The sequence below is a fragment of the Rhinolophus ferrumequinum genome, chromosome 15 (genome assembly GCF_004115265.2).
Source record: "Rhinolophus ferrumequinum isolate MPI-CBG mRhiFer1 chromosome 15, mRhiFer1_v1.p, whole genome shotgun sequence".
NCBI classification, from domain to species: domain Eukaryota; kingdom Metazoa; phylum Chordata; class Mammalia; order Chiroptera; family Rhinolophidae; genus Rhinolophus; species Rhinolophus ferrumequinum.
In genome coordinates, this window is record NC_046298.1 from 9,330,461 (window position 1) to 9,346,371 (window position 15,911).

At 51.3% G+C, this 15,911-nt stretch overlaps 1 protein-coding gene across 2 annotated transcripts in view; it reads left to right on the forward strand.

The window, feature by feature from the left end:
• The window catches only part of GNAO1 (G protein subunit alpha o1), a 149,789-nt gene that overhangs the window by 114,137 nt on the left and 19,741 nt on the right, over positions 1-15,911 (forward strand). For both annotated transcript variants that reach the window (XM_033127276.1, XM_033127275.1), the window contains exons 4-5: positions 9,534-9,694; positions 14,880-15,008. In XM_033127276.1, coding sequence (XP_032983167.1) covers positions 9,534-9,694; positions 14,880-15,008 — 290 coding nt within the window. The remainder of the gene's footprint in view (positions 1-9,533; positions 9,695-14,879; positions 15,009-15,911) is intronic.

The window sequence follows — 15,911 nt, forward strand, 5'->3', positions numbered from 1 at the left end:
GTGCCTCTGTGTGTGTGTGCCTGTGTGTGTGTGTGTACCTGTGTGTGTGTTGCCAGCTCCAAGGCTCATTGCCGGCAGGATCCTGCTATAATTTATTATTAGTGTTCTGCTTCCATTGTAGTTAGCTTTATGGGTATCTTCTATTTAAAACACTTCACACAAGTTTTTCATTGACCACGGGGATATGGTATGAAGTTTATAAAGTACAAAGATGTGCATGAAAAGTAGTAAGTGATAGTGACCAGGTGGAACCGGACTTTGGCAGAGGTTTTGAAGGTGTTAGAAAGTAATGTTTGGGAAAAAATGATCTGGCCAAGGAGTTCTCCAACGTTTTGATTTTGAGACCCCTTTGCAATCTTTAAAATTGAGGACCTCAATAAGCATTTTGTTTATATAGGTTATAACTATCAACTTTTATTGCATTAGAAATTAAAACCAAGAAAATTTAAAATATTTATTCATTTAAAAATAACTGTAATAAACCTATTATACATTAATATAAAAAAATACCTCTATGAAAAAAACACTATTTTCTAAAAATATTTTAGTAAGAAGAAAGTCATTGTTTTACATTTTTGAAAATCTCTTTCATGTCCGGCTTAATAGATGATCAATTCTCGTATGTGCTTCTGCATTCAGTCTGTTGTGATGTATTGTTTTGGTTGAAGAATATGAATAAAATTTGGCCGCACACAAACACATAATTGGAAAACGAAGGACGAGTATTTTACTAGCCTTTTCAGATAACTCTTCTTTGAAACTCACCAAAACTGGACAAGGGTTAGTTTCTTAAAGGATAGTTGCAATCTGAAATTATATCAGTGACCCTTTCCTATTCTGCTACATTAAAATCCATTGATTTCTTCAACAAATAGTGCTGGAACAACTGGACATCCACATGCAAAAAAGAAGAAAAAGAGAATCTAAACACAGACTTTACACTCTTCACAAAAATTGACTCCAAATGGATCATAGACCTAAATGCAACACACAAAACTATAAAACTCCTAGAACATAACATAGGAGAAAACCTATGAGATAAATCCTTTTAGATACAACAGCAAAGACACAATTGTGATAGAAATCATTGATAAGCTGGACTTCATTAAAATTAAAAACTTCTTCTCTGTAAACAACAGTGTCAAGAGAATGAGAAGACAAGACACAGATTGGGAGAAAATATTTGCAAAAGACACATCTGATAAAGCACTGCAGTCCAAAATATACAAAGAAATCTTAAAATTCAACAATAAGAAAACAATAGGCCAAAACCCTTAAGAGACATCTCACCAAAGAAGATATACACATGGCAAATAAGCATATGAAAAGATACACCACATCATATGTCATCATGGAAATGCAAATTAAAACAACAATGAGATTCCACCACACACCTATCAGAATGGCCAAAATCTGGCAATGACAACATCAAATGCTGGTGGGGACGTGGAGCAACAGGAACTGTCATTCATCACTGGTGAGAATGCAAAATGGCGCAGCCACTTTGGAAGACAGTTTGTTAGTTTCTTATAAAACTAAACATACTCTTATCATACAATTCAGCAATATACTCCTTGGTATTTACCCCAAACATGTGTAAACTTATGTCTACACAAAAACCTGGGTGTTTAAAGCAGCTTTATACATAAATGCCAAAATTTAGAAGCAATCAAGATTTCCTTCAGTAGGTGAATGGGTAAATGAACTGTGATACATACACACAATGGAATATCGTTCAGCCCTAAATAGAAATGGACTATCAAGCTATGAGAAGACATGGAGGAACCTTACATGCATATTACTAAGTGAAAAAAAGCCAGTCTGAGAAGGCTATATACTGTCTGATTCCAATTATATCATTCTGGAAAAGGCAAAACTATGGACACAGTAAAAATGTGAATAGTTTTGGGGATGAGGGGTAAGGGAGAGATGACTAGACAGAGCACAGAGGATTTTTAGGGCAGTGAAAATACTCTGTATGATACTGTGATGGTGGATACATGTCGTTCTACATAGGTGTGAACCCACAGAATATACACACCACCAAGTGAACTCTAAGGTAACTACCGACTTTGGGAGATTATGACGTGTCAGGTTCATCCTTGGTTTAAGAAAAAAGAAAAATGCATCATGCTGGTGAGATGTTGACAACGGCGGAGGCTCTGCCCGTGTGGGAGCAAGGGGTACCTAGGACATCTCTGCACCTTCCTCCCCATTTTGTTGTACACCTAAAACTGCTCTTAAAAAACATGAAGTCTTTTAAAATATCCTTTGTTCTACTTTGCACTTTGAATGGGTCTCTGACACCCATGATTTTAACATCGTGTTGGTCGTTTGGAAACTATTGGTTCACTGAGTTTCGCAGGTCTTCCAAATGTGGGCACGTGTTAGCATACAATATCAAAAACTCACAGCGGTTAACTGCAACACTGATTAGATCTCGTAACAGTCTTTAGATATTGGGAAGCTGACAGGCGTACAGTGATAAATACAAGTTCCAAAATTCTGGCTTTTCACTTGAAAGCTGGAATTTTTTCATTTTGGTAGCAAATGTGTTCGTTGTTTTCCCTGAAGTGATAGTCTTACTTGGTTCATTTTTAGAAAATGTTTGCCAAAGACCCAAGTCTGAATTACCATTGTTTGTCAGGCATTCTTTCAAGTAAAAGTGGTGTCCCATGAAAAAAAGGGACTATCACAGTCGGCAGCTCAGCTTTTCCTCAAGATAACCATCATCCTTTGGTTTGCAGCGGAAGTGTTTTATGCATACTTTGTCCCATAGAATATGAAAAAGATGTGTGTACTCAAGGGTGGATATTTTTTAATTCACAATTTTTACTACATCAAGGACAGTCTTGAGTAAAAGGGGAATTCCTTTCACTGTGAATGCATGGTGGCAAAGAGGACAACGGCAGCTAGTGCCAGTTGGTGTCGCTGCTTCCTGCTGAGGGGCTAGCAGTTTTATTTACTATTGGTTTCACACCTTCAGTGCAAACATTAACTCTGTTAGGAAGACCAGTAATGCCTTAGTATTGTCAGAAAACAGTTTTGATCTTGTGAACCCCTGAAAGGGCCTCAGAGATCCCCAGGGGTCCACAGACCACCCTTTGAAAGCCACTGATCTAGCCAACTCCTCCCTTGCGCGTTTGGGAACACTGAGCCCCTGAGACGAGATGAGATCTGACCAGGGTCCCCTAGCCAGTCAGAGAGTGTAGGCTGAATTCCACTTTTGACCCCCGATGCACCACTCTAGGCTGTGGCCCTGAGATCCTGGAAGCAGGGGGACACGCTCCTTTTCGAGAACAAAACAGTATCTGATCACTTTAATGGATGGGAACTGATGTCTTCAGTGACAGGACAAGGGGACAGGAAGGGGTGTCAGTGAATCAGCCTGAGGGGGGCACCAATCAGCCAAATCTGTCATCTTTAGGACTTGCCCGTCTCCTCCCGCCCCCCCAACCCCCTGCCATGTGTGTAGTGTTCCAGCATCCATCTTCTCTCTCCCATAATTGTGTTGCTAATATCTCCCAGCCGAGGCAGCTCTAATTAAACTATTCACCATCGTCACTTTGTGTTCTGAAGAGACGAGGTTGGCCATTATCACTTTTCTTTCCCTTTGACTGAGCTCTGTGTGGGTAATTTCATTCTGCCCTTGTTCGTTTCTTAGAAATTTAGTCTTTCCAATTTTAGTTCTTTTCTCCTGTCTTAGAACATTGAGCTTAGGAAAAAGGAGGCAGAGGGTGAGGGCATCATGGATTTGGAAATTCTGCCCCTTAAAGTTTACTTTTGACTGAATAGTGCCTGCTTGGTCGTTCGCCTGTCCACTGTGCCCCTGTCTAGGAGATGCCCAGAAGGTATAGACGGCAGGTCTGGGCCTGCAGGGGGAGAAGGACTTCAAGAGAAAGTGGCTCCACATAAGGTTGTCGCAAGTGGTGATGGTCGGAACTGTGGACAGGTGGATCCCCACTCCATCCTCGGGGATCTGAGGTGACCACTGCCCTTGAGGGCCCCGGACCCCCGGACAGCGTCCATTCGGCATCCCCCTGTCTCTGCCGGTCACCAACCTAGAACACGGGGGCATCCGCACTCCAGCAGGCCAGTCTCCTCCACCACCACCACCCCCCCACCCCATTCTGCACTGGCCTCGTCATTCCCTGTGCAGAAGCTCTGGACTAGCTGCCGCCCTGTCCCCTGCCCGTCTCCCTACCCAGCCCTGGCACGGGACACCCAGCTGGAGTGGTTTTAGGAGCTACATGAAGTGAAACGGCCTCATCTGAGAAGGGCGAAGCAGGGGAGGGGCCTGAAAGCCCAGAACAAGGGGCAGCCATGTCCCCCGAGGAGCAGGGAGCCCAGGAAGCACAGGCAGAGTGAGAGCTCCCGTCCCACACCACACCCAGGGAGCGTCAGCATTTTCTCTGTGGGAAGAGTTTCCACACCCTCAGAGCTGCCCCACAGTGGGACCCCAGACTGCCTCCAAGCCCCACCCCACTGGAGGTACACAAGTCCACACATGTGGGCCATCTGTGCAGTCAGGTGGCTATTCTTAGTTAGATACCTAAGGGCTGCACAGACCTCCAAGCCCCGCCATTGTCCTCAAGCCCGCAGATGGCTGGCGAATGTGGAAGTTGTTAAGGCCAAGACCCCACTCAGTAGTTGGTGTACAAAGGATAAATGAGGAAATGGGTGGATGGATAAATGGGTGGATGGATAAATCGAAGAGGAATGAAAGGAATGGGTGCACAAATGAATAATTAAGGGATAGACAGATGCTTTGGAAGATCAGAAGGGAGGTAAAGGGATAGTGGGTGGGTGTGGAAGTGAGTGGTTGGATGCACGGGGTGGCTGATGGGAGGTGACGTAATGGGTAGGTGGGTGGATGCACGACGTTAGAAAGGTGGGTAGCCTAGGTAGGTAGAACAGGGGTGTGTGGATGGATGGGTGGAGACGGGATGGGCAGCTTTGAAAGGAGGCAGGATTGGACACGGCACCAAATCCTTGGTTCTGCTGTCGGACCCCTCAGGGGAGCTGGGAAGGGTTCCTTCCCTAAGGCAAGTGGTAGACCTCTGAGGACTCCCAGCCACCACCCCCACCCCAGAGACCCTGTGACCTGGCAGCATGCTGTAGGCACAGGCCTTGCGAAGACCCCTAGGCCCAAGCAAAGAAAGAGCCCCAAGCTCACCTGGTCCCCAACCACTAAATGCCTATAGAGCCCCAATTATTGCCACTAACAAAGACACTTCGCAAATGTTGAAAATGACCCTGGGGTGGCACTACTTCACTGAGAGTCACAATTACGGAGCGATCTGCCAGCCCAGGGCTAGGAAAGCAGGCCCCTGCCCAGGGTGTGAAGAGTGGGCCCCCCTTTCCACTGCTGCCCCCCACCGGGCCGAGGCCCCGCGGCAGAAGAAGGGAGGGGTACTCACTCCCCTGTGTGTGAGAGAGAGAACATGACTGCTGCGTTTCCTCAGATGTACGGGCCTAGGTGGCATGGGTCTGGCATAACTAAGTACCCAGAATGCTCCTTGCTCCCCTCCCCTGCCGTTCTCCATGTCGGCCAGGCCTCTAGCAGCTGACATCTCTCTGCCTCCTCCCCTTAGCAGAGTTGGCAGCCAAGAAAGGCAGTTATGCCCACTGGGCCTGGCCCTGCCCGGTCCCTTGGGCTTGGCTTGTCCACCTCAAGCTCCCTCTTTCCTTGACCTGTGTGCTTCTGCCCCCTGGTGGCAGCTAGGACAACTATAATGTACAGGGCAGGGCAGGGCAGGGCACAGTGAGGCCTGACGGAGGCTTGTCCCTGCAACTAGAGAGAGTGTGTGTGTGTGTGTGTGTGTGTGTGTGTGTGTGCGCGCGCACGTACTCACACTTCACTTAGCCTAAAAGATTAGAGATGGAAGAAAACGGAAAGAGCCAAAGTAGCTCCTCAAATGGAAGAGATTATTATTATAATTACTATGATTATTGTTATCAAATCATCATGCTGGTCTGCAGTCTGTACAAAGCAGGCTTATTTTACGTCAGCTTGTTGTTTGTGTCTGAGGGATTTCATCTTTGCTTATAATAACTAACATTTGCAGGGCTCTTTATGTTGCCAAGCTGTGTCACATCTTTAGCCTGTTTCATCTGCACAAACAACCCTGTGAAGTGGAAACTAATAAGACCAGAGGTTCAAAGAGGTTAAGTGGTCTATCCAAGGTCACATGGCTAAAAAGCTGCAGAGCCATTTTGAACCCAGGTCACCTGACTGAAAATTCCTATTTACTTCCCACCATATTTGTTGCATTCATCTCTTCGGAGAGAAAAGGCTCTTTATTACACTTTAGCTCCAAGCCCCTTTGCCACTGATGCTTATTGGAAAGGCCACATTGCCCTGAAGAGAAGGGAAGCGTTTTGAAGAACTGACTGTTAAAGTGACGTAAGCCATCCCAATCTCAGACGATGAGTACACCTGGGCACCTCCAAGGCCCTGGCAGTGGATGGAAACGTGTGGCTTGGGAGGCCAAGGTAAGGAGTTTGGAATTTAGGAATGATGGAAAGGTATTGAAAGAGTTTAACAGGAAGAGTTATTACATCCATTAGGATTGGATTTGACTGTGAATACTTGAGACTCGGAGAATGACTTGAATAAGATAGGAGGTGATTCTAAATGTAAAAAAAAAAGCAAAACAAAGTCCAGGTGGTATGGAGTGTCCACAAAGTTCTTTAAGGATCTAGGCTGTTTTTAGATTACTGTTCCATTATCCCTAAGGTGTAGATATTGTCTTCATGATCGAAATTGGCTGCTGGAGCTCCAGCTATCACATCCAAGGTCCAGGCTTCAGGAAGAAATGAGAGGAAAAGAGTGTGCCTTTCCTTTAAAAAGACTTTTCCCGAAGACCTCACTACACTTTGGTAAAATTTGTCACATGGTCACGCCTAGCTGCAAGCAAAATTAGGGAATGTGGTCTTGTAATTGGATGTCAGTGTACCCAGTTAAAGCTTGGGAGGTTCTTTTCCTAAGGGAGATGGGGAGAATCGATGTTAGGAGGAAAGTACTGGTCTCCTGTGTGGGGAACAGACTGGAGAGAAGCAAAAGGAGGCAGGGAGTCCTTGGGAGGGGACATGGGGCAGCCAGGAGAAAGGTGTTGGCGGCTTAGACTCGGGCATGTACGAAAGGAGATGGGGAGAAGTGGACTGACTGAAACAGACTTGAAAGGAAAACCAACAGAATACTAGACAGTGGAGGGAAGTGGCAAAGCCGAGAAGACTCCTAGTCTTTGAGTTTGAGCAGTTGGACCCATAGTGGTGCCATACACTGAGCTGGGGAAGGCCTGCGGAAAGAGCTAGGGTGGGCCGGGGCGCCGCCAGCACAAGACCTCGCGCCTCAGTGACGAGATGAAGCTGGGCAGACAGCCCCGGAGCCCTGGCTATCCACTGGCGAGCCCCAGGACATCGTCTAGTCCAACCTTCCCCAGGCTGTGTCGGCTTCCTGGGAGACTGCAGACACATCGCAGAATTGTCTCCCTGTGAGGACCAGGAAGCTGGGGTATTTGCCCACCAATTCCTGTCCATCCTGGGCACTAACTCCCAAACCGTGCAGCCTGCGGCACCCAGAAGGAGAGGCAGGAGGCCAGTCCACCTGCAGGAGCCCTCTGAAGGCAGGAGCCCCTTGGGGACAGGCCCAGGTATAAGTGGGCTTGGCCACAGCACCTGCTTCACATTCACTTGCTCCGATCTAGACAGTAAATCAGTGGTCGTCTCAAACAGAGCACAGACCTTTCTGGAAACACGTTACCCTTGGTGCGGACCCCTCCGTCAGGCATCATTTGCTGGCAGTTTCTGTAAGTTGGTGACTGCTCTCAGCACGTGTGGGTCTGTCCTCTGTGGTGTTAGGCTCCTGATCTTGAGTCCCAGCTCTGCCACTTAACCACCTGTGAACACAGGTGATTGCCTTCTCTCTCTGACCCTGTTTCCTGACCTGTAAAATGGGGATAGTAACACTTACAGCGACCACTGTACTAGTTAGCTATTACCACAACAGTGCCATCTCACAGACCTCTCACAAACCTCCCCTAACTCAGTCACTTAAAACGGCAATCCTTTCTTTTCACGGGGCAGAGGTTCAGCTGAGCATCTGAGACCCAGGGTGGGCTCAGCTGTGCTCCGTGTACCCCTCTCCATCTTCCTGGGGTGAATGGGAGAGCCTGGGCAGGTCCATGATGATGGTAACGGCCCAAGAGTACAAGTGCAAACATGGGAGGCCTCTTAAGGGCTGGGTGCAGAACTGCTACATCTTTCCGTGGGCTGGAGTGAGTCCTCCGGCCACGCTCACAGTCGAGGAGAGAGGCAGTACATTCTGCCTGTAGGGGAAGGAAATGCAAAGATACTGGGCAGAGGGCAAGGACACGGGTCCTGCAAAGACTCAGGCCCATAATGCAGCCTCCCGCAGCCCCTCGTGACGTGGTTTGAAATTCTAAGCAAATAGTGTGTGTACACTGGAACGTCCTTTGTAAACTGTCACACGCTACATGCGTGTGTAGGGTGCTGGTGACGGTGAAGTCTGTGACTGTAAGAGCCTCTGAGTCCTCAGGGACCACCACCTTCCTGGTTTAGGTGGTTGTGCATTCAGTTGTAGTTTTTTAAGATGGGTGACCCGTTTGGTATCCAGGATGAGGGGAAGAGGAAAGACACCTGCTCATTACGGAGTTCTTTGTCTGCAATTCCAGCAGAGTCTCGGCCGCCACGCGTGTGTGCCTTACGCATGTTGTACTCCCTCCGACAATGGAGGAAGGGGCAGGAGGCAGAGGAAGGGTGTGCTCCCTGCTCACTGTTCACCTTTCACCTTGCCCTTGTTTAACCAGGCCTGGTTCCTCCTGACCCCAGGGAAAGGCAGGCGACAGACCAACGGCAAACAAGTAACGAAAAAGTTTTAACTTCAGGCCAGCCAAGGACCTCAGCTCTAGAGATTTATGATTGATTTAAGACATTTTCACCATATGCCCTGACTAGGGAACGGATCTGGATGCTCCGCACCCCCAGGGTACAGCTCCACCAGGCCCTGTCCCTCTGCTACTTGAATTCTCAAGTAACCAAAATGCCCAGTTCCAGAGACTTTGCCCCTCCTGGGGTAAGAAGTCTAGAAACTTACATCAGCCAAGAACATTGACACTTTTTCCCCCAACAAATACTACGCAGAACCCCAGTTTTCAAAATAAATGAAAGCAGAGCTGCTCAGCTTCCTGGGGTTAGAGGGTGGAGAGCAGAGCCCCGCAGACTCCCTGTCCTGCCGGCAGAGGACCCTAGGGGTGCACGGGGCATGGTTGGGAAGTGCTGCTTCAGAACTTCTGCGATACAAGGGCCTGAAGGCTGGAACAGTGACACTCGTCCCCCCAGGGTCCTAGGAAACCAGACTGCGTGTATCCAGAGGCACGGGGCATGTTCAGATATTGGCTCGCTTCTGACCAGGCTTCGGGCTGAGTGTTGTCCTGATGCCCTGGCAGGTGTCCAGCCAAGGCTTCTGTCCCCACTGAGGCCTCAAAGCTACCACCCATCTCTCCTCACAGGCCGATGCCAAGATGGTGTGTGACGTGGTGAGTCGGATGGAAGACACCGAGCCCTTCTCCCCAGAACTGCTTTCTGCCATGATGCGACTCTGGGGTGACTCAGGAATCCAGGAGTGCTTCAACCGGTCCCGGGAGTATCAGCTCAACGATTCTGCCAAATAGTGAGTGTCCCAGGCAGGAGGGTGGCTGCCCTCACGGCGGTGACGCAGGCGTGGACAGGGATGGGGATGGGTGGGGCTGAAGTCACAGCTGCTAGAAGATCTGCCACAGGTGACAGGAGGGAACAGGAAGCGGCTTCTGCTGCTGTCCCCGGGATGCGGAAGAGGCAGGGACCGGGGGCACACAGAGAGAGCCAAACAGCGGGACTCCCAGACGGACAGCAGGGCCTGTCACATGCTTGCTCTGGAGAACCCCTGACCCCGGAAATGCAAATCAAGAGCCATATAGGCAGAAAATAACTTACTTGGTACCATTTTGTTTTATTTTAGAGAAAAAGAGCCTTTTCATTCCTCTATATTTAAAATTAAAAATAAGGAAAATGTAATCCATCCAATAAACATAATAAATAATCAAACATAAACTTTAATACTGGCTTATAACTAAATAAGAGGAAGGAAAGCAGAGAGGAAAGAGACGGGAAGGGAAGGGAAGGGAAGGGAAGGGAAGGGAAGGGAAGGGAAGGGAAAGGAAGAAGAGGGAATGAAGCCATGGGAGGAGGCTTAGTAAAAGCCAGAGGAGGGGGAGGAAAGGACAGGCAGAGAAAGTGACTTTGGGACTCTTCGTGTGACAACAGGATCCCAGGACCGCCTGCTGCAGCTTTGTCACCGCAGGCATCTCTAATGAGGTCCTCGCTGGTGACATGCCCTTGGCCCCTAGGTTCAGTCCCTGGAATGGTCTGCATTGGTCGGGGACATGTCTTCTTCTGTTTTGGAGACACCTTGATTGCACCCTAGCTTTCAGGAAACGTGTCCCACTTTTGCAGTCTCGCGCTCAGTTTTTCAGTGGGAGCCTCTGGGCTTAAACCTACTATTTTAGGCCACGTGTGCTCTGACACTGATCTGATTCAGGCACCCTCACCAGGGCTTCTCAGCCAGGGCCACCCTGCCCCCAGGAGACATTTGGCGATACCTGGAGACATTTCTGATGGTCATGATTAGGATGGTGCTATTGGCGTCTCGTGGGTGGAGGCCCGGGATGCCAGCAAGCCCCCCACAGAGCACTGGACAGTCCACAACAAAGAATTATCTGGCCCCAACTGTCAGTAATGCTGAGATTAAGAACCCCTGGTCTACACGATGCTGATGTAGCAGAGGCCAGGGCCACAAAAAGAGCGTTCCCTATGGGCATTGGGACTTCTTCTCTGGCCGTGACAGCGGCTGACAAATGGGGGACTTGAGGACGGCCAGAGCACCTTCCCATCTGCACACCTAGATTGTCCACAGGGAAGTGCTTGGGTCCTGGGAGTCCCAGCCCCTGGTGAACCCTCAGGGACACCGTGATGGGCAGGGCTGTGAGCCTCGAGCTCGTGTCCACAGCTCCCTGTGCTCACTCAGGTGACAGACCTCCACCCAGCTCTTCCCTGAGCCACTCAGGCCAGAGAGTCCTCCCTCCTTCTCCCGCTCCCTGCACCCCTGCTGGGCACATGTCCAGGGCCTTCCCACAGCCCCCCACAACCCTCAGTGGCCTCTCAGGGCCAGCTGGCCCAAGTCTGTCTCTAGTGACTCTTCGATTCACACGCTCCATTAACATTTTTTACGCATTTAACCAATTATAACAAAGCCATTGGAAAAAAAATCATTTTTTATAACACAGAAATGTATATAATTAGTAGTAAACTTCCCCTCCCAGGACTGTTCCCTCTCCCACTCTTTACTATTTCCACTTATTTGTCTGAGCAGTGTCCAGGAAAACCTGGCCCTCCTACCGTAAATAGTATGTACCACCCTCCTGCTGTAAAATTTGGAGTATTCCACTTTGCTCCTCTCTTCCACTTCCACCCCGTTTTTTCTCTAGTTACAGGATTATTTTTAATTCTTCCAATAGTTACTTTTATAACTTTAAATAAGAACCTTGAGTCCGTATTTGTCAACTCCCCACTAAGTCAGCCGAGGCAATCGGCCTTCCTTCTCCCTTGTCCCTGCCTCCTTGCCCATTTCCCACTGCCAAGGTGATAGTGTTGGCACTCTGTCCTTCACCTACGGTTAGGTCTTCTGTGTTTCATCTTTTTTTGTGGGGACAGAAGAGAGAGGGAGGCCTACTCGGGCTGTCTGTCTCATGGCACAATTCCAGGGGCTCCACTTACATCTCAGACTGTGTGAATGGCTCCCCGAGGCCCAGAGCCCCAGTCGCCATGCACCCCAGCCCAGCCCCCGGAGGCTGGAGGCAGGGCACCAGGGCTCAGGAGAGAGGGAAAGGTCCAGTGCTGCCCTCTCTCTTTTTCTGAACGTGGCTGGTTCTCCTGTCCCCTCCGAATGAGGACCCAGAAACCCAGAAACCTGAGCACATCCAAGCAAAGATTATAAAAGAAACTTCCATGGCTTGGTTAGGATTGGCTTTTCCATCCAGCTCCCCGCCAAGCGTCAGAGGGCTTGCTGTGGAAGTGTCCGCCCCCTCACAGCAGCACTTGACCTTCCTTGCAGTGCCGTCCCCTCCGTGCCTGGGCCTCGCCTTCCGCACTGGCATCCCTTCCTCAGACCCCCTCACCACTCCTTGCCTGTCCCCAGCTGGAGGCCCCAAGCTCGGCCCTTCCCCTCCATGAACCTCTTCCCCTCCAGGCCACCCACCGCGTGCCTGGGTGATCCAGCCTCATTGCTTCCAAGTCCTCGTACACCCAGAAAACTCTCAGCTGACATCGCCAGCCCAGCCTTCCCTCCTGAGTCCTGCCTACTGAGCATCCATGTGAACCTGTCAGCGCATGTCAAGTTAACACGTACCAGCTGAACTCCTGCATCCACCCTCCCCGCAAACCTGCTCAGCCCCCGCTTCTTCTCCCACAAGCGCCGCTCCATTCAATCCACGGAGGCGGCTTTCACTGGCTCTTCCTCCGGCATCCCACTCCTTATCCCCTATACAGCTACCTCTGTGGGGAGGACTGCCCTCACCTCACCTGGATGGCTGCGGCCACCTCCTCACAGGCCTCCCGCCCCCACTCTCCTTACAGCTGCAGAGCCGTTGTTTCCACGCTCTTCCGGTCAGAAGCTTCCAGGAGCTCCCATCTCACTCAGAGTCAAATCCCAAGTCCTCCCAGTGCCCTCCCAGTGCCCGTGCTGTGCCCCACCCACCCCGTCACCCCCTTCCAGTCTCACCTGCTCCCGGCTCCACCTGCTGCCACTTCACCACTCCCCGCCAGGCCTGCATCCCAGTCTCCTTCTCTCTCCACTCCCAGCCTCTGTGTGCCCGCAGGCCCCTCAGCTGGACCATGGGAGGCTCACCTCTCACTTTTCTCAGCCTCCACGCGAAGGTCCCCTACCTGAGAAGCTTTCCCCCACCATCCTGTATCACATAGCAGCCCCAGCAGGCCTCCCTCCCAACTGCCTGATTCTGTCGTCCTGATACCACCTTCTGACAGGTTATACATCTTACTTGTTAGTTATCACACACACGCACACACACACACACACACACACACACAAACATCAGCTCCAGGAAGATAGACATTGCGTCGGCCGTACTCACTGCCCCATCTTCACCTCCCAGGACAGTGGGGAGGTAGTGCACACAGTAGGTGCACTTCCCACTTTGCTCACTCTCCCCTCCCGTGGCCATCTTCCTGAGTGAGGCTCGACCAGCACCAAGACACAGAGCACCGGGTTGTGTATAAGACCAGAGGTGTCGAGCTGGAGATGACAGGAGGGTGTCATTTTGAAACCAGCCCGGGTTCTAAGCAGAGGCAGTGAGAGCAGGTGCAGGGGGAAAGGGGGGGACACGCACAGAGGGGTTTAGGATTGGGAAGGGCTGGGCGGGGCTGCTGCAGGCCGAGGCCAAGGCCGCACCCTCAGGCCCTGCGGGGACCCTCTGAGGTGGCCAGAGCTGCCAGGACTGCACTGCAGCCTCAGCCCCTCCGTCCACAGAGCAGAGGGGCCCTGGGAGCCTGTTAAAGAGCACGGGCTCTGGAGTCCGATGGAGCCCGGCTCGAATCCCAGCAGGGTCCCTGTCCTGGCGCTGGGACTGAGGCTGGGAACCCACCATTTGGTTTCCTTTTCTGAGGGAAAATTCTCACAAGGATTTGAGGCAGGCCTAGGGTAATGGTTCACCATTGGGCCCCTCACTGGGGAAGGCAGCCGCCTTTCCCAGCACCATGGACATCCATAAGCTGGGGAGCTGGTCCCCAGCGGGTCCCAGGGCCAAGTGCTGACACAGTGTGGCCCCTCCACATGCAGCCTAGGACCCCTCATCGTCCCGTGCCTCAGACACTCGGGGCTCCTCCCCTATGGGCTGCTTCTACCCCCAGGCATGAAGAATAGGTGTCCGGCCCATCCTTCAGGTCACTGAACCTTCCTGCAAGCCTGGCTCAGCTCCTTCCTTCCTGATTTCCCAGCTTCTACCCTGGCTTTGGGCTCAAACCTAAGCCATACAGACCCCAAGGCCCTTTCAATGCTTGGCCTGGGTGGGTGAAGTCCAAAGGCCTGGTCTGTCTCCAAAAGTGGTGGCATGGGAAGAGAGCCCTGATGCCAAAGAGCTGGTCCCAGAAGGCCCAGCCACTGGCCAGCTGTGTGACCTCTGAGCTTCTGTTCCAAGAGCATGAAATGGGAAGAGGCTCACAGACCCCCCAGGAAGTGTGGAAAGAGCGGGGGGTTGTTCAGGGAGACCTCTCGGAGGCACCCTTCAAACTGGTCCGAGCATGAACTCTGGGGCCAGCAGCCCAGGTCCAAGCCCCAGCCCACAGCCGAGCACGGTGCTGACCTTCACTGGCCCGGTCTTCCAGTCTATAGATTAGTATGTTTAACTCAGAGCTTAAGGATGAAGCATGATCACACATGTGAGGAACAGAACCTAACTGTTGGCAGTTGTTATTGCAAGACGAGGAAATGATAAAACAGCATTTTAAACTTGTTGATCTCATTGAAAAGTTTGATCTTGTCTGGTGTACCTGGAACTGTGTGCATAGCCCCTTGTGGTCTGAATTAGAAGCTCTTTGAGAATGTGTGGCCGGGACATAATGTCCCTTCCTACTCAGTCACCGCCCACAGCCCCTGCCCCACGTGGCTCTGGACAAGGTGGTGCCATCATTCCCACAGTGGCCTGCGAGGGTCCCTGATGGGGACTGGGCCCTGAGGGGGTGGCTCAGCAAGCCCAGAACAGTGCCCAGAGCTTGGTCCATGGTCCCCTCTGTGTTGCTGTCCCCAGCTACCTGGACAGCCTGGATCGGATCGGAGCCACCGACTACCAGCCCACTGAGCAGGACATCCTTCGAACCAGGGTCAAAACTACCGGCATCGTAGAAACCCACTTCACATTCAAGAACCTCCACTTCAGGTGAGGCCATGGGACTTCCCGAGACCCAGCCAGGGTAAAGACGCCAGCCTGTCAGCCTCAGCTCGTCTGGAGCACCCAGATATCACCCTGCCTCTGGAGCTTTCATGTTGGGACAGTTAGATTTGAGAAGGCACCTGTCTGTAGGTCTGTTTTCCATCAAGTTGAGGGCTGCGGTGAGCAGGGAGGCTTCCTGGAAGAGGGGTCCTAGAGTGGGGCTCTGAAGAATGTGGAGGGGTTAACTGGAAAAAGGAGGGGAACTTGTCCCCGGGTGACATCTGAGGAGGAGGAGGATGGGTTGCCTCGAAGGCCACCAGTGGGGAGGGGTGGGGAATGAGGCGGGACAAACCCAAACAGTATCTGTGAGAACCCCAAGGACCCACATCATCTCAGAGCTGGAAGGGGCTTATGGATCAGCTGACCCATCCTGTCCTGGTATAAATGGGGAAACTGAGGCCTGGGAGGAGCACAGCTGTCCCCAAGCACAGGGCATAACCTGAGCCCAGGTGCTCTGAGCACCTCAGAGCAGGGCCCTGAGGTGTGTGACTGAACTTCTCAGGCCCTGCTGGAGGGCTGTGTCCCCACCTGGGTGACCTCCATGCACAGAGGCCCCAGCCTGCCTTCGAGGTGTGGTTGCTGGGTGTCCAGAGGAGCCAGAAGAGGCCAGGAGGGCAGGGACAGCAGGGATAGACAGGTGTAAGGCCCTGTTTCCTGGCCCTGGCCTGCCTGGGAGGGCTGGATTCCAGATCGCTTGCCACCCATCTCCCCAGCCCCAGCCTGGTCCTGTACAGACTAGGGCTGAGATTCTGTCTCCTGGGCCCTGGGCCCTGGGCAGCCTCTCTGCAGGGCTGTGGGAGCTGCACTGGGTGCAGGTGCCTCCAGAATTCCCCTGAGCCTGGGGAGCAC